This window comes from Hyaena hyaena, unplaced genomic scaffold (assembly GCF_003009895.1).
Source record: "Hyaena hyaena isolate Hyena2069 unplaced genomic scaffold, ASM300989v1 scaffold_12, whole genome shotgun sequence".
Classification (NCBI taxonomy): domain Eukaryota; kingdom Metazoa; phylum Chordata; class Mammalia; order Carnivora; family Hyaenidae; genus Hyaena; species Hyaena hyaena.
In genome coordinates, this window is record NW_024080644.1 from 2421839 (window position 1) to 2442915 (window position 21077).

Genomic DNA, 21077 nt, shown 5'->3' on the forward strand with positions numbered 1-21077 from the left:
AAATTGAAGATATTGGTCTGGTCTGTCTGGTGCCTGCTGTCTACTATGGGGGTAGGGTATAGCAATAGATGTCTAAACATCATTTTATGAAATTAAAATCTGCCATAGGTCTAATTAGTATACAATTGCTTTAATGCATTTAATCGTTAGAAAATCCTAAGCCTTTAGTCCTAGATATATTAATATTAAATGAGTATATGAGCTGTTGATACTTCAAAGCCTTAAAATTGAGCACATTTTTCTCCTCTTTGTAAAAAACATGTTCTGTTCTTGTGCAACTTATCTTTTTGAAAATCTGTTGAGCAGGCCTCCCTGACGTATCTGTGAAAGTATCATGGTGAACACCTTAGATTGCTAGTGTTCATGGACATGTTGTCTCGTGTAGATTCCAAAGAGCCTTGATCCGACAGCACAGGTGACACAGATCTCAAAGCAGCGCGCTCCTGGTGCCTAGTTTTGAGCTCTTGAGCCAACCCCGCACCTTCTCCTGAACTAACATTACAGTACCGGTCAGTGGTTGGTGCTGGTATACTGTCCACACCCACAAGGTTTTTTCGTCTTGTCCGTCGTAGCTTATGCAGATAATGCATAGGCACAGCTCATTTTTGCGAGTTTAGGGACTTAGCTTACATCAGTGGTATGACTTAGGCCTTTTGCATATGCAGGGACAGCCTTTTATAAACCCTCTTCATTTTCCTTGTAGGCACCATGGCGCTTTTTTTTACTAGCACCTTCAGTGACTTCCCTGCTTGTGCACCGCAGGGCCATGGTGTGGTCACGGACGTTTGTAAAACCCCTCAGAAGAGAACTGACACATGGCACATGGCGGTGCTCATGCACACCTGCCCGGAAAGACCAGAGCCTAGTTCCTACATTTTTTCCATACACAGAATCCTAGGAGAAAAATCAGCCAGGGTTAGCTGTTTAGGTTAAAAAAAAAACTTTTTTGGGTTCGTAGAAATTGTCAGATAAGGTTAACTCATTGTCCAGGAAAAACCTCTCCCTTCTTAATTTTTGGTGAATATAATAGTGAATGGTGAATTTTGAGTTGTAATAGTTTTGTCAGGTTTCCTTGTGGGGACCTTCCCCTCCTCCCCCTCACATGGGGGAGGATTAAAGGCATAATTGTAGTTTATTTTTATTCTGTTACATTTGTAACCTTAAAAGCAAGTGAAAGGTTATAGGTTCCTTGAAGTAGAGCCAATTCTGTCTGTATCACAGATGAAGAAGGTGACATAGAATGCATTGTCAGGGTCTTGCTGTCCCTAAGAGCATAAATTGAAAGGAGTCTTACTTTTCTTACTTGAAAACATGCTGGCTTCTTTGTGTTCATTTTCTAAGCAGATGGATTTCGTGAAACACCTATTTATGTGAAAGGAAGATCATGTACTGCATTTACATTTTTAAAATCAAGATTTAAAAATCTATTTGAATTGGCTGCTTTATAACTCCTGTGGGTTGGGGTTAGGTTTTCAGGGGTAAAGAGAGGCAAAAGTCCTCAGTATATCTGTGAGATTTTCATGAAAGGCATATATGCATCGTGTGTAATAACTGTAGTTACCCCAAGTAACACTGGACAAAATCTTTATGGTAGCGAATGATAAAGGTATGTAGTATGAAAGAATAACTTTTGAAAACATTACTGTACGTTTAAGATGAGCTGTGGTGGAATTTTTAAGTCATTGAGAGAATTTTAGTACTACGTTAATTCTGTTTTTGTGCAACCTGTGTAGCTGTTCTCTCCCCTACTAGTTTATTTTTTATCATGTGTAATCTCTGTCTCTCTTGCTGTCTTAAATTGTTAATTCTGGGCAAGTTGTTCTCCACGCCAGGGTGATTTCGCCCTCCAGTGGCTACTTGGCAATATTTGGAGGTATTTTTTGATATTAAGTGAGAAGTACTACTGGCATCTGGTAGGGAGAGGCCAAGGCTACACAACAAAAAATTATCCAGCCTAAAATGTTGATTTTGCTGAGGTTGAGAAACCCTCTCAATAAGAGGCCTGAATCAGATTCCATATTTCCAGTTGTTTTTTGACTTAGATAATCTTTATACCAAGTCTGAGAATTAACTCACCTTACCTATAAAGGATAATGTGTAAGTAAAAAAATCTATTATCTCGTTATTTTATCTGTTACTGAAAGACCAGTGAAAATGTCCATAAAGCGGCAAGAAGAAAACAGGTAGGTAGGTATTTTACAACACCAAAACTGATACATTCCTCTTCTATATGAGATATATGTAAGTAACAATATGTTAAATGAGTTGATACATGCAGAGCTCCAGCACATGAGTGTTCCCTCTAGAGAGGAGGAGAGGAGGGGGCAGATAATGAACCTGGCGTTTTGTCTTGGCAGTCAGTGAGTGAGACTTGGTTTTACTACAAAGGAGAACTAACAAATACGAATACTGACTGCATCAGTTGCCATAAGCACTTTATGTATGTTGTGTCATGTTTTAAGATCAGTGACCCACAAGGTAATTATCTCCATTTTGTATTTGGGGAAACAAATTCAGAGAGGTTAAATGTGGCCGAGTCAGAAGTAGAATGCAGGTCCCTAACTCCAAAGCCCATGTTCTTTCCACTGTATTGTTCTGCCTCTTGAAGAGGGGTTTTACTAGTGTTTGGTTCCCCTTAAGTTTTCTTTGAGGATGTTTTAGGTAGGTTTCATAGAAAGCCAACATTCTTAATTTTCACTCTGAAGAGTTGTGGTATTTCTAATAAGATTAAGGATGAAGACAGACACTTTGTTAAAACACTCAGACACTTTGTTAAAGAAGAGGTCCTACTCTATGTTGATGTGAATGGAAACGGGTTAAGTGCTATTCATTGCCGTGAATTGCTATGGATCGCTTCCTTCTTTTGCAGAAGGTGCCTAGTAGTGGAGTTTGAACTGCAATAGTAGAGTTTGAACTGCCTGTTGTATAGATTGTGCTTTTGTCTTTCTGTGATGCCAAGTACACTTCATGTGCTATCTTTCGTCGCCAGAATTCCTCCCTGTAAGGGTGTGAATGAGGAAACCCAAAAGGCTCTGGACCGCTCTCTCCTCGATTGCACTTTCCGATTACAAGGTAGAAATAACCGCACGTGGGTGGCGGAGTTAGTGTTTGCAAATTGTCCACTTAATGGCACTTCTACCAGGGAGCAAGGTGAGATGCTTCACACACTTTGTCTTTGTGTGTTTCTGTTTTTGGTGGGGGTTTTTTTTTCATGTTGATAGGTATCAATACTCTTTTTTTTTTTTTAACCCTGTAGGGCCATCCCGACATGTTTATCTGACATATGAAAACCTGTTGTCCGAACCAGTTGGTGGTAGAAAAGTTGTTGAAATGTTCCTTAACGACTGGAATAGCATTGCACGATTATATGAGTGTGTGTTGGAATTTGCACGTTCTCTACCAGGTACATGTGATAATCTTCCCTTTTTTAACAGAAGAAATAAAAGGTGCACATTGTAAAAAAAAAAAAAAAAAATTTTTTTTCAGGAGACTATCTAATGAAAAGTAAGTTTCCCTCTTACGTCAGGCTTTTATTTGCTTCCCCCAGAGACCACCATGGCTCAGTTTCTTACATATCCAGAAATTTTTACCTCTAGCTATGCTGTATTATAATAATAAGTAGTTTTTAACGAGAGTTTACTATGCGCCATATGAGGTAATAAACAGTTTGCTTGTGTTAACCCATGTAATCCTCGCAGTCATGCCCCGTGAGGTAGGTAATTTATTATTCCTCATTTCACAAATGAAGAAAAAAAGTCGCAGAGACTGACCTTGCTGAAGGTCACATAGCTAGTGAAGGGTAGAGCTGGAACTGGAGCCCTCTAACCATTGTGCTGTATACTGCTTCACTTACCTCCGCCCCTGCCCTGCGCCCCTTATGTCCTAATGGAAACAGAAGCCCACTATCTATGCTGTTGCTTTCCATTTAAAAAATTTTTAATTCCTTTTTCAAGAAATTACATACTTAGAGCTCTCAGAGGCTGTCTGGGCATATAATACTGCCACAAAGCCTTCTTTTTCAAATGTGTAAAGTTTTGCATGTCATCATAATCTCCCTTTTGCTTCCTTTCTCTCTAGACATACCTGCACATCTAAATATTTTCTCAGAAGTCCGTGTTTATAATTACCGAAAACTTATCTTGTGTTATGGGACCACCAAGGGAAGCTCAGTAAGTCTGTGAACTTACTAAAACTGAAGTTCCTCTCCTAAGTCCTCTAAAAAGCAAGAATTCAAAAATTATGAAAACTGCCTTGAAATAATTGAGAATTCAAGTAAAAATTAGGGATAAAACGATAAATTTTAAGTACTTTGATGATATTTAGTATACTATAATGCTTAAGTCTTTAAAATCGAAAGCAAAAATTATGCCCTCTTTGACAGGGTATATAATCTTGATGAGTTTTGCAGAAGGTAGTGTACTTTTGGTGTTTGTATTTTTTTTCTTCACAGATTTCAAATCTGGTTAGCAACATGATTACTTTAACGAAAGATTATGAATGGTTTTGAACAATACAGTATGCGTGTGCTTTTGGTCACATGACTGTCGACATCGTTTGATCCTGTCTCAGTCTGGAATGTATTCCCTGTGATTTCTTCTTTCATTATTTTCTTCCCACCCCATATGTAAAGTTCTAGAAATTTAACATTAAAAATTCAGCCAGCTGGCTTCTTTCTGGACTCTTCTACATCAAGTAATATCAGAAATTACTTGAGTGTTTTAAAATCTATTAACTGAAGGCATCTGTGTTGGAGGTGGCTTCCTTCCCTTTATGACAGTGCTCACCCAGAGGATGACTTTTCTTCAGTCCTAGATAAGAAACACCAGTGATGGTTTTTAAATAAAATTTGATCCAAATTGTTTTCTTTAGGATCTTCTCTTTCTGTTTTATTTAGTGGAAATGGGCTAATATGTACTCTGCAAATGTACTGGTCCATTGCACCAGTACATCTGGAGTTTATAGAGTCCAGCCTTCTGGCTGGCTTTCCAAAACGAACCTCATGTAGATCTTTGGCATTTTGCTTTATACTGTTGAAACATTGTTTTTTCTTCTCCTTGATTCTGTTACTTTCTCAGTTTCTGAATCATGTAATCTTTTCTATTTAGATTAGTATCCAGTGGAATTCCATACATCAGAAATTTCACATTTCTTTGGGAACTGTTGGTCCAAACTCAGGTTGCAGTAACTGTCACAATACCATTCTCCATCAGCTTCAAGAAATGTTCAACAAAACACCTAATGTGGTTCAGTTATTACAGGTAATTAAATTTACTTTCTGTGTAAAGATAAGAGTCAGTGATAGTGTCTCATGTAAGACTCCTCAGAACATCATGCGGGCTTATTAGCTTGTCGTCAGTGACAAGGATGTGTATTTTTGTCCTTTATATATTACATTCTTCTTGGGGAATTTTCTTTTGATTCAAAGTGGGCGCAACGATCTAGTTTGCATTCTCTTCAAGGGAAAGTTGCATGGAACGTGGCAGAAAGGCACTGTCTCATTTATGGCTGGAAGAGATTCTGAGGCTTTAGCATTTGTATGGAAACTGGTGGCTCTCATTGTATGTATCTCTTTTAGGTACTCTTTGATACTCAGGCTCCGTTAAATGCCATCAACAAACTTCCCACTGTGCCGATGTTGGGCTTGACCCAGAGGACCAACACTGCTTACCAGTGCTTCTCCATCCTGCCGCAGTCATCCACCCACATCAGACTGGCCTTCAGGAACATGTACTGCATTGATATTTACTGCCGGAGCCGAGGCGTGGTGGCAATACGGGATGGTGCCTATAGTCTTTTTGATAATAGCAAGTTAGTTGAAGGTTTTTATCCTGCACCCGGACTAAAGGTAACTGACCTCAGTATTGTAGCATGAGTAAACCTAGATCTCTCTAAAACAGTTCCTGGGAAGGCGAGATAATGGGGAGGAGCAGCAAGCTCCTGCTTAAATTTAATAAGCAGCTGTGTTCATCATCTCTGCAACTTCGTTCTGAAGGAGCGGGAAGTTCTCATGAGGTGTCATGCCGATGTGCATGAAATGATAAACTCTCCTCTCCTTGTAATGAATGAGGTGGAGGATACTGCAGAGTCCTATTTGCTAGTGGGAACTTTAAGGAACTTCAACAGTGTCTTTATCCTTGATTATTGAGGTTTGATTCATCGGTTCAGCCACGAGGGTTTTTTTTAAACATATGATCCTGGGCCACAATCTCTGCAGATTCCTGTATAGTAGCTCAGTTGTATGTGCTTCTAGTTTAGAGTCAAATAGTTCCAAATGGCTTGTTTTGAAAACTTGTCCCTTGCAACCAACTCTTGCATTTTCCTGCTCTGTTTTCAGCTCGTCTGTGGTGATTCTCTTGGTATTTATATCCCTATCGCTAAATGACCTGCTTACATTGCTGTTCGTGGACCTCTTGGTTGAGGGCATTATCTGATTCTCACAATGGAAGATGAGGATTTCATTCTTTTTTAATTTGTATATGCTCCTTCTTCCTTCCAGGCTGCTCCCAGTATACCTTCTGTTTTTCCTTCTATCCTTGCAATGTGGTTAGGCAGCAATTTTGATCAGATAGTTTTTCAGTGTTGTCATTATTATAAATATGTAAACACTATCCACCAAGCCTTACTATGATTACTTTTCTTGTTCAACATTTTATTTTCCTGGGAATTATTTACTTTTTTTTTTTTTTTTTTTTTTTTGGCTTCACTTTCTCTGTACTTATCACTAACTCAACCTTAGAGTCTCTCCCATGTATGTAACTCTCCCCTCGGCACATTCATATATCATACCTACTGGTTTCATCTTGAAGTCTCTTCTATAATCCTCTGACCTCTAGTCTGGAATGGTAGTGCTCCAGACCTATTGCAGTTTTGATTTAGGAATCTGTAGAAGGATGGCAAAGAGGGAGAGAGAGTGAGTCCTTTACTTCCCTCGTGTTGCATGCCTTGTGGCTTGGACCACAGGTCTTTTTCTTGGTTTACGCCATTGTTTTCGTAGAATACCTCCTACGTGGTTTCCTAGGAGAAGGTATGTAGGAGGTTAATTTGAGACCTTGTGTGCCTAAAAACATCTTTAGTTTACCCTCATCTAATTGAGAGAATGGTTAAGTGTGGAATTTGAGATTATAATCATTTTCTGTAAGAATTTTAAAGACATTGCTCCATTGTCTTATAACTACCGTTGTGACCATTGAGGTGTTTAATCTCGTTCCAGTTCTTGAATCTTATGTAACTAAGTGTACTCTTTCACTCTGGAAGCTTAACATCCTTTTGCTCTGGGAATTTCCTTGTATGATTTTTCAATTCTTCTTTGTTTTCTTTGTTTGCTCTTTCTGGAACCCCTACTGTTCTGATTGGTATCCTGGACTTTTCCTCTAATTTTCTTATCTTTTCTGTTTTTAATCTCTTTATTTCTGGGAGATTTCCTCATGTTTTCCTTTCAAGCTTTCTATTTTTTTTTTTCATTTATTTATTTTTGAGAGTGAGACAGAGCATGAGCGGGGGAGGGGCAGAGAGAGAAGGAGACACAGAATCTGAAGCAGGCTCCAGGCTCTGAGCTGTCAGCACAGAGCCTGACGCAGGGCTCGAACCCACAAACTGTGAGATTATGACCTGAGCCGAAGTCGGACACTTAACCAACTGAGCCACCCGGGTGCCCCTCAAGCTTTCTATTTTTGATAATTTTTTTTGTAATGTTTTTACAAATTTCTAGGAGTTCTCTGTTGTTTTCTAAATATTCATTAAATGTTCATTTTATGGTATATTGTTGTAAATGGCTATCTTAGTCTTAACCTTTTTTCTTCCTACATACTTCGCATTTCATCCACCTTGCTTTTTTGTTGTTCTGATCTCTTTCATATTAGTGATTCCTAACTCACTGCTCTTGTTTGTTTGTTTTAATGTTTATTTTTGAGAGAGAGCATGCGTTTGCAAGCATGGGAGGGGCAGAGGGAGAGGGAGGGAGAGAATCCCAAGCAGGCTCTGTGCTGTCAGCGCAGAGCCCAACACAGGGCTCTATCATACAAACCATGAGACCATGACCTGAGCCGAAATTGAGCCAGATGTTTAACCGAATGAGCCACCCAGGCGCCTCCTTGCTGTTCTTATTTAACAGTGAGACTTGCTGACTGTGGTCTTCACTGCAGGATGATCTGCTTGGGCCATTTCTTTGGCTAACTCCCAGTGTCAATAGATTTAGGTCTTTTTGTTGGGCCAGTGTGAGTGCCAAGAGAGGAGGATTCAGGTCTCTCCATAGATGGTGTGCATCTGGGCCCCAGTTTCTGGCAAGTCAAATAAGAGAAGGAGACTACTATTTTCAACATTCAGTATGTAAGCTTTAGTCTTCATTGTTTTTTTTAAAGTAATCTCCACCCCCAGTGTGGGGCTCAAACTCACGACTCTGAGATCAAGAGTCACATGCTCTTCCGACTGAGCCCACCAGGCGCCCTGAGTCTCCATTTTTAATATGGCACTCCTCTCAAATTGGTGCTGGGACCCCCCTAGTCAGAGACTCTCCACCAGAGTGGTAGAGGTCAGCCTCGCTGAGTGAGGCTGACAGAGGCTCTGGGAGGCTTTCATGTCTCCTAAAGAGACTTTCAGGCAGTCCTATTTTTAGTCTCACTTTTCATCCCCCTTTCCAGAGGTGTCTAGTGCTGCCGGTTCCTACGTGTCTTGGGGATCTGGACGGAAATAGCTTTGCTTCTTGGCTTTCCCCACTGCTCGCTTTAGGATACAACTTCCTCACATCAGACAGTTCAGTTACCACTCAGCCATCTGCTCTGCAGCCTCCAGAATTCATTGCTATTTTTCTCTTCTCCCATTCTGGCTTTGTGACTTACTGCTTTAAAAAAATGTTTAGGAGTTTCAGCGGGTTACTGGGAAACGATAAAGTGTGTATTGTCAATCCATCATCTTTTATTAGAAATCAGACGATACACTTTTGAAAGCTTTCTAGTGATCCTGATAAGCTTTTGATCTATGTTTTGGAAGATTGGGAAGGTGGAGAGAGAATTAAAAGGAAGAGAATGCTTGAGACGCAAGCTCTGGTAGCCTTGCTTAAATTTTGATGCCATATACCATGAAACAAGATTGTCCCACTCTTGGTGGTTCAAGATTTCAGTTGCGATAAGATAAAAAGAGGAAGGATGGCTTGGCTTCTGTATTCAGTTTTCCTCTGTCATATTTTCTAGCCTAGAAAGTAGAGAACTCTCACCAAATAGGAAATTTCACAGAGTCACTGAAGTGATTGATATGGCCAGCATACAATTTCTCTTTTTTCTTGCGTTTCTGGTTTAGAACTTAACAAGAAAATACTTTGGCCTGGTATGAGGATGTACCAGGGTATATACTTCTTTCTTCAACTTTGTACTTGCATAGTACTTCTTAATTGACATGATTTTTAACTTAGACGTTGTTTCTGTTGCTGTGGTTAATCAATTTCCTCAGTTTCTCCCCCCTTTCAAAATTATCAATATGTTTTCCAGTTTGTCCTGGAAGTGGCCATGTATCAAACTTACTTTTCAGAGATGGGCATGGTATATTTGTTTCTGTTAAAATAATCTGAATGATTAAACATATCTTACTAAAGGTAGGTAAAATAATCTGAATTCTACCTGTTTATATCCATAGACATTCCTGAATATGTTTGTTGACAGCAATCAGGATGCTCGAAGAAGGTCTGTAAATGAGGACGATAATCCCCCTTCTCCCATAGGAGGAGATATGATGGATTCTTTAATCTCACAGCTCCAGCCACCACCCCAGCAACAGGTGATGTCTAGCTGAAATTCCAAATCGTATCACATTCGCCTAACTTCACAGCTTCTACAGCTGTCTGGGCTTCTCTGTTGAAAGTCAAGGAGGCCCTTGGTAGGCCCAAGATGTCCAGGACATCCATATGAAAAAATAGTGACAGAGGGAGAGAAGGAGGCTTCTAGTGATGGCTAGTGAATAAAGAGTACCAGAACTAGCTCTCACCTCAGACTTACAATGTTGTGAGGTGATCACTCATGTGATCACAAAGAGGATGATATCCAAATGGCCAGTAAGCACAGAGAAGGTGTTCAACATCATTCGGCATCCCAGAAGTACAGCTTAAATCCATACCCGCAAAAGTGGCTTGGAGGAGAAAATTGACAATTCTTGCCAACATTTGCTATTAGTAGCAACAGAAACTCATTTACTAGTAGAGGGTGCGTAAAATGGTACAACTACCTTGCAGTGGTGATTAGCAGTGCTCCAGGATGCTAAATGTGAACATTACGCGTACCTCTGACTTAACAATTCTACTCTTAGGTGGTATGAACAACAGAGATGCCTCAGAAAACACAAGAATGTTCATAGCAGGCTGATTTATCTAAAAATTATAAGCTACCCAAATATCAAGCAACAGAATGAGTGAATAAATTGGGATACACTCATACAATGGAATACCTTACAGAAATGAAAAAAAAAAATGCCTTATTGGTATATGCAACAACATGATGAATTTTGTTCACATAATGTTGAACAAAAGAACATAATGTTGACATGGTGTTTTGCAGACAATATTAAGTACATTCAGTATTGATGTGAAAACAGGCAAAATCAAGCCTGAGTGACAGAGATCAGAATAGTGCTTATCTTTGGAGAGATGATAAAGACTTGGGAGGTATGTGAGGGAGGCCTCTGGGGCACTGGGAGCGTTCTTCAGTGTCTTGATCTACAGTTGTAAAAATTCATCAGACCGTGAATTTGTTAGGATGCGTGTACTTGACTATATGTGATTTATAACTCAAATAAAAAACCAGATTAGGAAGGATTATGTGGTCCTAGGCTTTTCTTTGCTGGAGATGAAGGTAAGGTGAGTAGAGATCAGGTTGAACTACCTGTTTCACTGCCTTTAAATCTCCACCAAATGGGAGTTGCACCATTTTTTATGAATTGCCAGAAACAACGCTGCCACTTAAGTTGTGCCATGCCATGAATTGAAAGACACAGCCTGATTTCAGAGATGTTAAACTGTGGGGGAAAGAAAATCTTAGAATTGGTGAAATGGTAGATCACTGATATAGATAAATCAATGGTATAGTAGATAAAATGAGCAAAAAACATCTCGAGGGATATAAGCAAGGGCATTACAAGGTCAGGAGTGAGATTGTTGCTGTTTTTTAAACATTTTGAAAGTCAGAGTTTTTTAAATTTTGAATTATTAATGTGTATTTTGCACATTTTCATATCATGTTTCCTGTCTTGTAGCCAATGAAATGTGTAAATGTTAGCCCTTGAGCTGTATGCTGTATACGGTACATTCTGTATACTACAGTTGGGTGGCCATTTGACCAACATTCACTTGTTTTCTTTTCAGCCATTTCCCAAACAGCCAGGGTCATCAGGCGCTTATCCTCTTACTTCGCCCCCTACATCTTACCACAGCACAGTTAATCAGTCTCCCTCTATGATGCACACACAGTCTCCAGGTAAGGTGTTAACCTATGCTCTTGTCATGTTCAACTTTCACTTCCAGAATACACACATATACATGCATGCACACCAGACATGTAGCCTAGACCTCAAAAACAACTCCTTATCTCTGGCTAAATATTTGCCATTCATTTCTTATGGTAGAATTGTGAAATCTGTGTTCATGATTCAGGAGCACTTCAAAAGGTTTGAATTAAGTAGAGGCATTGTCACCCAGAGCCAGGCTCCCGGCACAGCTCCAAAAAGTGATAATCACAGCATGATCTAGGTCAGAGGCCGACAAACGAAGGCCCGTGGGCCAAGTCCTGCCCACCACCTGTTTTTGTAGTTTTGTCGGAACCCAGCCACACCCATTCGTGCAGTGTTGGGGGCTGCTTTCCTACTGTGCCCTTACAGAACAAGTTGGCCAAGGCCTGGTATATATGAGACACGCCCTGCCCCTCAGAGGAGGGCACAGCCTGCTCGTCCAAACAAAATGGCTCCGTTGGCAGCCTCATGAAGTATGCTGTAAAACTGTTTGAGGACGCCGAATTTTTATGTGTAAGCGAACAGGCTGTTAGTGTAGCTTAAGCTCTTGCCCTGTGCCAATGCTGTGTGGTGCTGGGGATTTGGCAGTGAGCCAGACACTGGCCCCATTCTCCAGCTCGTCAGCCAGCAAGGAAAATGGGTATCACATTTCTTGGGTAGATCGTCCCTTACCTGCGCATCAGAGGTGCTGGGACTACAGATGAGGATTTGCACATTACTGTCCTGTCATCTAAGGTCACCAAAGGCTGAGTTGGGTGGGTGAGCGAGCGCAGACCCTGACGAGTACTGACAGCTGCTTCCCAAGGGCAAGAGCCTGAGAAGATGCTGCTAGGGAGCAAGGAGAAAAACAGGAGACATGAGCATAGAACCTAAGGGGGAGTGTGTTTCTAGGAGATGAGTGAGGTTGGACATAAAAGGAAGTAGAAGTAACTACTTTGAAGTAATTCCAGTAGCAGTCAGGTATATAGTGCTTGCTGTGTGCCAGGCCATGTTCTAAGCGCGTCATCCATTTAATCCCCACAGCAAACCCACAGCTAACTATCTAAATATGACACTTAAAGGTTAATCGACTTGATGAACATATTTACTGAATGTAAGGCACTATGTTATGTGTGGAACATAAAAAATACGAAATTTTCTCACACAGTAGAGAGTTTCAAACCTGCTGGTACTGAGGATAGTTATGGTAATGTAGCGAGTATTTCAGTGTTGGCATTTATTCATAGTTTTGGTAGCACAGTTCCCCCTTTCCTGATCCTCAGTTGAAACTAGTCTTGTGGTAAATCCCATCTTTAAGCTCCTGGCTCTCAGTTTTTTAATATCTGCCATCTAGACCTCATCCCTGAGCTCAAGTCCTGTGTTTCCCAGCTGTCTAGTCAGCATGTCCTTGTAGATGTGTAGACAGTGGCTGAGACTTGAACTCCTAACACCCGCCCTCACTTCATCTCCGGAAATGGCAGCCCCTTCCTTCTCGCCGCTTGGCCAGAGCTGTTAGAGCCGGACCCCTCTTCCTCGCGCACCCACTTGAGCAGTTACCAGACACTGTCTGCTCTGTACTCAGAATTTATCCAGACTCTAACCGCTCTTCACTTCCTCAGCCTCCGCCCTCACCCAAGCCATTAACCGTCTTTCACTCGGATTGTGACTGTGGCCTCTAACTGGTTTCCCTGCCCCTGCCCTACAGTTTTGTTTTCCACGCAACGCCTAGAGTGAGCCTCCGGAAACAGAAGCCAGTTAATGACTCCTTTGCTCCAGACTTCGCAGTGGTTTCCCATCTCATTGAGGGTAAACCCTAGGTCCTTAGAATGGCCTAGAAGCCCCCATGTGATCTGGGGACACACCTTGCCGCCACCTCTCTGTCCTCATCTCCTCCCACTGCCCCCATGCTCCCACTGATCCAGCCACACCAGCCACCTCCCTGGTATTTATGCTCCTGCCTCTGAGGCCTCCATACTAGGTCTTCTTTTCACCTGGAATCCTTACCCCCTGGGTATCTTCATGCCTTACCTTTTAGTTTCTTTGTGGCAAGGCCCACATGCCCCCTTCTCAGAGCGGTCTTCTCCGGTCGCTTTATATTAAAAATATCACCCACCTCCACCACTGTATGAAATTGCCCCCTTTCCTTGCCTTGGTTTTCTTCATAGTACTTACCACTATCTGACACATTTATCTTTCTCATTTACTAGAATATAAGCTCCTTGAGGGCAGGAATTTTTGTCTCTTGTTAACTGCTGCATCCCCAGTGCCTACAGCAGTGCTTGGCGTGAAATTGACATTCATGCCCACATGCTGAATGAATGAGCAAATAAAAAAAGTACACTGGATATTTTTGTAGAACTCAGTCAATATAAGGGCTAGAATTTGGGCCCCGTGGAATCTCTCAATCTCTCTGTCTCTCTCTCTCTCTCTCCTTCAATAACAAAATCATTCCAGATTTTCTTTATGCTATTTGTGGGAGCTTTACTACTAACTTCTTTAGTCTGTGGAGAGAGTCTTAACTTGAGGTCATCGGCCAGGACATAATATGTGTCCTGCAAGATTATCTATAATTATTTTCCTTCATTAGGGAATCTGCATGCCGCCAGCTCCCCCAGTGGGGCTTTGAGAGCCCCTTCACCAGCGTCATTTGTTCCAACTCCTCCCCCATCCTCGCATGGAATCTCAATAGGACCAGGGGCCAGTTTTGCTAGTCCACATGGTGAGTCTGTACATGGAAATCGCAATAGCGTAAGAATTTGACGTGAAAGTCTTTTTTTTGTTAAATAAATTATTTTCTTATTGCAAAAGTAGCACTCTGTTTATTGGGGAAATCGCAAAAGAATGAATTTGTCCTAATCCCACCACTCAGAGATCTACCAGTTGGCTTGTCTGCTTGGAACCCTCTGTCTCTCTCTCCCTTGCCCTGCCTTTCTCTTCCCGTCACGCACCCCCTGCTTGCCTGCCTGCTTGCATCTCTGCTGCTCTCCACCTGTCTGCTCGTCTCTCCCCTCAGACACCTCCCCCCACAGTTGGGACTGTACCATATGTATTGAGACTTGGATTTTCTAACTTTTTAACTAAAAATATTCTATTTTGAATTGGTTTAAATAAAGAATACAAGAGGGAGCCAGTGAAGGGTTTCTATGCCACCAACCACCTACTTCCTCTTCCCAGAGGCATTTAGTGTTATTAATTTCTCATGTGTTCTTGCAGAGATGTTTTATGCCTGCACATGCAGATACCTGTAAGTGTTCTCTCCCCTTCCTTTTCACACTCATGATAGCACACTTCAGTGCCTTATTTTTTTCATTTATTTTATCCTAATGCCATGCCAAATCACAACATGAAGAATTTCCTCAGTTTTTACAGCTATGTAGCATCTGTGGTTTTTTCTCTACTATTAATATTTGTAGGAACATTTCTGTCAGTAAAAACTCTACATCATCATACTAAATGGCTTCATAGTATTCCCTTGTCTTAGCATACCATAATTTAACTGTCCTATCATATGTTTAGAATGTTCCTTTTTTTTTTTTTTTAACAACTAAAAATGGTACCATCTCTGCTCACCTATTTCCTTAGGTTAGTTCCTAGAAGTGGAATTGCTGTCTCAAAGGGTTTGAGAAATTCTAAACCTTTTGAAACATATTGTAAATTGCTCACCTGAAGGGCTATATCAATTTCCTCTAGCAGCAAACAAGAGTGTCTATTTTCCTGCATCATTGCCAACACAGGGTGTTATGATTTTCAGAAATCTTGGTCATTTTGATAGGTGAAAATTTCTTGGATTATTAATGAAATTGAACCTCCCCCCCCCCCCATGGGTCTTTGGTATTTCTCATTTTATGCATGCCTATATATTCTTGTGTTTTTTTCTTAACTATAAGACTGGAAGTTGGGACCATTTACTCTCCTCTGATACATGGTAAAAGTATTTTCTCCATATAATATGTTAAAAGTGTCTGCAGGATAAAATTTAAATATTAAATTGTTCAGGAAGTTGCTGCTTTCAAAACTTGATTCTTGGTTCATTTCTCAGTGTAGCCTAAAGAAAATGGGAAATGTTCCATAAAGAAAATGGAAAATTTCCCTGTCCTCAGCCTTGAGTAGAAAGAAAACATAATTTGTCAGAGTTACTTGAAAAGTAGGTTTCTGCCCTTAAGTGAGCTTTGAGATTTTCTTGCTCAGCATTTTCAGCCATGTTTACAAATAAACTTTGAAAATAGTAGGTTGTTAACACATTGTCCACATTGAAGCTCGGGTGAAGGTATAAATTTTATCCTGCCTCAGTCTGTATTTTTCTAATTTTGTATCATGTTAAGAAGCATCATACTTCAGTGAAATAGCGAAAGAAAAAATAAAATGATCACCTTGTAAGGTGTCGAGTGTTTCAGTGCTGTCAAGTACTTTTTAGTTATTAAAATATAGGTTTTGAAAGCCATCTGTTTACTTATTTACAGGAACCCTGGACCCTAGTTCTCCATACACTATGGTGTCACCAAGTGGACGAGCCGGGAACTGGCCAGGGTCTCCTCAAGTGTCTGGCCCCTCGCCAGCAACGCGCATGCCTGGAATGTCACCAGCCAACCCATCACTACATTCTCCGGTTCCAGATGCTTCTCATTCCCCTCGAGCTGGAACAAGTGAGTGTCATTTTTGTGTTAGTTTTTAGTTTAACCTCCAAATGACCTATTTTTTTCCATCCTCACATTTGAAAGCCGTGACCTACTTGTTAAATGGAGATATTTAATAACTTAAAACTTTTATCCACTTAGTAAATTAGTTAACAATAGTCAGTTTGCAAAGTTCAGAGAAATCTCTCCTCCAGAAGTCTGGTGAGGTGAGCCCCTTTGTTCTGTTTACTAACTTAGCTACGAGACCTTAAAAGACACCTAAAGTTAACTGACAAGGTTATGCAAGTTAACACAGAACAGAATTGTACACGTGTTAGTTAGCTTTGCTGCGTGTAACATTTAATGACTTAAAACAATTTTATATTAACTCACCATTGTGTCGCTTGGCAATTTGGGCTAAGCCAAGCTGGGCAAGTTTTCCAGGCTCTGTTTTGCTCACTCATGATTCTGTGGTCAGCTCCTGGGTTGGCTGGGGCCTGGCTGGCCTAAAATGGTCCCAGCTGGTGTGGCTTCCTCTTCCATGTGGTCTCATACTCGAACACAGGCTTGTTCACCTAGTGAGTAGACATGGTTTCAAAAACATGAGTGAAACCCTAGGTTTGCCGCTGGCACCATGTCACTTCTGCATTCGTAAGTGACAACAAGTCACAAGGCTAGCCCAGATTCCAGGTAGAGAAGTAGACTCCATCCCTTGAAAGACTTGCTACAAAGCCACTTTGCAAGGTCCCTAGCTACGGGGAGAATAATTCTGGCCATTTTGCCAGCAAAAAGCTAACATGATTGTTACAACACAAGGAGTAATGAACAGTATGGATTGCTTTGAAATATCAAAGATTTATAATAAAAGCAAAGTAGAACGAGACAGTATATATTTGTAAATGAAATGGTATGTTTTCCTTCCCAAAAGGTTCCCAAACTTTGCCAACAAACATGCCTCCACCTCGTAAACTACCTCAGCGCTCCTGGGCAGCCTCCATACCTACCATCCTCACTCACAGTGCCTTGAACATTTTACTGCTGCCCTCTCCAACACCAGGCCTTGTGCCTGGCCTGGCAGGTAGTTACCTTTGTTCTCCACTTGAGAGATTCCTTGGATCGGTCATCATGAGACGACACCTTCAAAGAATTATTCAACAAGAAACGGTACGGGTACCTAGTGAACTCAGAAGTGGTGGTTGTCGAAGGCGGGTGCTAAGCTGCCCCACAGAACAGGATCTGAATGAAATCCATAATCCTTCACCTCCTTTAACTAGCTTGTTAGAACTGTGCTTTTCGGGGCATCTGGGTGTCTCAGTCGGTTAAGCGTCCAACTTCGGCTCAGGTCATGATCTCACGGTTCGTGGATTCAGGCCCTGCATCGAGCTCTGTGCTGGCAGCCAGCTCAGAGCCTGGAGCTTGCTTCAGATTCTGTGACTCCCTCTCTCTCTGACCCTCCCCTGCTCACTCTCTCTCTCTCTCTCTCTCAGAAATAAATAAAACATTAAAAAAAATTTTAAACAACTGCTTTTCACTCCACTGTAGCATTAAAAATGCACTCCATGATTTTCTTTTCCATTCTTAAAGTGACATATTCCTGCATTTTATAGTTTGCTGTGCTGTACCTAACATGGACCTATAGATAGGTCCCACAAGGTCCCCACAATACCACAGGACAAACGCACCGAGGATCTGGCTCTGCAGAGGATAGCGTACAAGCGACTGTTTGCCCTCTGGAATTGGCTTCTCCACTGAAATAAAATTATTTATGATCACAAGGTTGAAAACTCCTTTTGCAATACATGGACAATTGAATTGATTTAAAATTTTTATAGAAAAACCTTCTGTCCTGTGGTGATACCCTTCCAAGATAGTTCAGGGTTGACCGCTTGGCCATGCCACATGCTAGTACAAGCTTAGGCAAATCTCTTCCCCTTTTTGATAAGAGTAGATAATGGTATTTACCTGCCTCTTAACAATTGTGGGAATTTGAGATATTTCATAGAAAGCCCTTAGCATAATGTCTTGGTATTTTTCAGTACATTTTAGTTACTGGCAACTATTTATGTATGTGTTAATGAAGTAGAATGGTGAACATTTAAAATAATCCACTCCACGGATGGCACCAAGGTACTTTGCAACCTTTATGTTCAGATTTTTTAAAAAATCAAGGTTTTAACATAAGTATTTAAATAAATACTTAATAAGTACATAATTAGTATTTTAAAAAATGGCTATTATGAGACCTATAATCCTCTCTGCCTCTTACCTCTGCCACTTGATAAGCCTTGTACACTTTCAGCTCTTTGAACTTCATTTTGCTCATCTGCATAATCAATATATTAAGCTAGAGCAGAGGTCAGTAAAGTACTGGCCCAGGGGCCAAGTCCTATCTGCCACCTGTTTTTGTAAATAAGGTTTTACTGGAACGCAGTCATACCCATTAATCTACACACTGTCTGTAAATTCAGCTACGATGGCATCATTGAGTGGTTGCAACAGAGACCATATAGCCTAAGGTGAGTATTCTCTGTTACTTTACAGAAAAAATTGCCAACCCCTGGGCCAGTATAAGGTCCCAGTCCAAATCTAATATTGCATCCCTTTGGAATTATTTTACGTGTTCTTTTGTCCCTCATATTTCTGTGATCTTGGTCCATCCCGCAGATATAACTACTGAGTTCAGGCTCAAGTTTGTGTTTATTTTAAAAAACTGTTCCATAGGTTGTGTTTTGTTCTTCCATCAAGAGATACGTCACGTACAGTTTCTTCTTGATGTTAGCAGCTAATGGTGCTCATTGCCTAGATGTTTTTGTTTGGGAACGGGTATCAACTTCCTTGTTTTTTCTTTGAAACCGTTCTCAGCATTTTCATTTCCTCTTTGTCTTACATGCTGTCTCACATGTTCACTTGATGCGCCCTTCATGTTTTACAGCTGCAGCTGATAAATTCCAACGAACCCGGAGTGATCATGTTTAAAACTGATGCGCTGAAATGCAGAGTAGCCCTTAGTCCCAAAACCAACCAGACACTTCAGCTAAAAGTGACACCTGAAAATGCAGGACAGTGGAAACCTGATGAACTTCAAGTTTTGGAGAAATTCTTTGAAACAAGAGTATGTGTTTATTAACGCGTAATTTTAATACAGGCATACCTCTTTTTTTTGCACTTTGCCTCATTGCACTTCGCAGATACTGTTTTGTTTTTGTTTTTGTTTTACAAATTGAACATATGTGGCAATCCTGCACTGGGCAAGTCTATTGGGGCCATTTTCCCAACAGCATTTGGTTACCTCATGTCTCTCTGTCACATTTTGGTAATTCTTGCAATATTCCAGACTTCATTATTTGTTACGGTGATCAGTGATTATTACTCCCTGAAAGTTCAGAGATGCTTAGCGTGTTTTAGTAATAAAGTATTTTTTAATTAAGATACGTACCCTCTTTAGACATAATGCCGTTGCACACTTAACAGACTACACTATGGTGTAAACATAACTTTTATATGTGCTGGGAAACCAGAAGATTCATTTGACTTAGCTTTATTGCAATATTTGCTTTATTGTGGTCTGGAACTGAACTCACATCTTGAAAGTCTGCCTGCGTACTCAACAGAAGAATCAAAGTAGAATGCAGAGTAACTTGCTTTATTTATCCCTGTAGGTTGCAGGACCGCCATTCAAAGCCAATACTTTAATAGCCTTCACCAAGCTGTTAGGAGCTCCTACACACATCCTCAGGGACTGTGTGCATATTATGAAGCTAGAGCTGGTAAGTTACAGAGAAATACATACTTATGTATAACAAGATCTGTCTGAAGAGGTTGGAGTTGGTGGGAGCAGTGTTTATTGGTTTTTACTTATTTATGTATGTACCTCTGCTTTTCTCTTAAACTCTTCTTAATTTTTAACTTGAATTTTACTATCTTTGAATAAGTAATACAGTCTTTCTGTATCTTTTGAACTTAGATCAAGATGGTACAGTGGAAAATTTCCCATCTATCTCTATCTAGCCATCCAGTCTCCCTCCCCACAGGCAACTGGGGTTGTACCTTTAATAAAAGCAAATACATTTAATACACTCTTCCTGCTCCTGGATACTGAGATGATGCTCCCATGGCTTCTTTTAATACTGTTATAGATTCATTTTTTAAATTATTTAAATTTTTGATCCATTTAAAATGTATCTTAGTGTTGGGGAACCTGGGTGTCTTAGTCAGTTAAGCACCCGACTTCGGCTCAGGCCATGATCTCACGGTTTGTGGGTTCGAGCCCCGCATCGGGCTCCATGCTGACAACTTGGAGCCTCTTCAGATTCTGTGTCTCCGTCTTTGCCCACCCCCACTCTCTCTGTCTCTCTCTCTCTCTCTCTCTCAAAAATGAATAAACATTAAAAAAATTGTTTTAAATAAAATGAACTGTATCTTAGTGTCAAATGTGAGGTGTGGCTCTAGCTTTTGCTGGTGCTCCCAATTGCCCTAATATCATTTTTTAAAAAAAACTTATCTTCCCTGGGGAGATTAATTCCACTTCTTTCCTGTGAAAGTATATCATTATATAGCTGGAATCCAGGTGGCACCTGATTATATTTTTCTAAGCTTATAAGACTTTCATTCAGATGTTTCTAGTATTGCTTTAGGTAATTTCAAATACTGTACTCCTTTTCCCAGTTGATGTTTTACTGTTAATATTGAGATAGCAGTGTTCTTTTGCTAATAGTCTCAACACTTGGCTTCTGTTCTTTCTGATAGCCTATAGGAATCATTTATGTCACAAAGATACCCATTTGTGTTCTTAAAGGAATAAGTATTCATGTGGCTAAAAAAAAATACCACTGAATACAATTTAAAATTATTTAACACAGTTTGACGAGTTTGTTTTAGGAAAGGAGTCAGAAATGAGACTGGAAAGTCTAGGTTGGCACCAGTTAAGAAGGACCTCCTTGAATGCCAGGTCTTGTTCCTGGGAGGGCAAGGGAATAGCATGTGTCACTGCATGTCACTATT

At 40.6% G+C, this 21077-nt stretch overlaps 1 protein-coding gene and 1 long non-coding RNA gene across 3 annotated transcripts in view; one reads left to right on the forward strand and one right to left on the reverse strand.

The window, feature by feature from the left end:
* The window catches only part of MED14 (mediator complex subunit 14), a 68512-nt gene that overhangs the window by 43124 nt on the left and 4311 nt on the right, over positions 1 to 21077 (forward strand). Inside the window, exons 17-28 of one of the 2 annotated variants that reach the window (XM_039256580.1) lie at positions 2990 to 3150; positions 3257 to 3403; positions 4078 to 4169; positions 5106 to 5258; positions 5576 to 5845; positions 9625 to 9765; positions 11342 to 11453; positions 14051 to 14182; positions 15924 to 16106; positions 17005 to 17240; positions 19009 to 19188; positions 19736 to 19843. In XM_039256580.1, the coding sequence (XP_039112511.1) occupies positions 2990 to 3150; positions 3257 to 3403; positions 4078 to 4169; positions 5106 to 5258; positions 5576 to 5845; positions 9625 to 9765; positions 11342 to 11453; positions 14051 to 14182; positions 15924 to 16106; positions 17005 to 17240; positions 19009 to 19188; positions 19736 to 19843 (1915 nt within the window). The remainder of the gene's footprint in view (positions 1 to 2989; positions 3151 to 3256; positions 3404 to 4077; positions 4170 to 5105; positions 5259 to 5575; positions 5846 to 9624; positions 9766 to 11341; positions 11454 to 14050; positions 14183 to 15923; positions 16107 to 17004; positions 17241 to 19008; positions 19189 to 19735; positions 19844 to 21077) is intronic. The other variant, XM_039256589.1, reaches the window with a different exon arrangement.
* The window catches only part of LOC120248312, a 58244-nt gene that overhangs the window by 27330 nt on the left and 9837 nt on the right, over positions 1 to 21077 (reverse strand). Inside the window, exon 2 of the long non-coding RNA XR_005532552.1 lies at positions 16470 to 16651. This is a non-coding gene — a long non-coding RNA (uncharacterized LOC120248312). The remainder of the gene's footprint in view (positions 1 to 16469; positions 16652 to 21077) is intronic.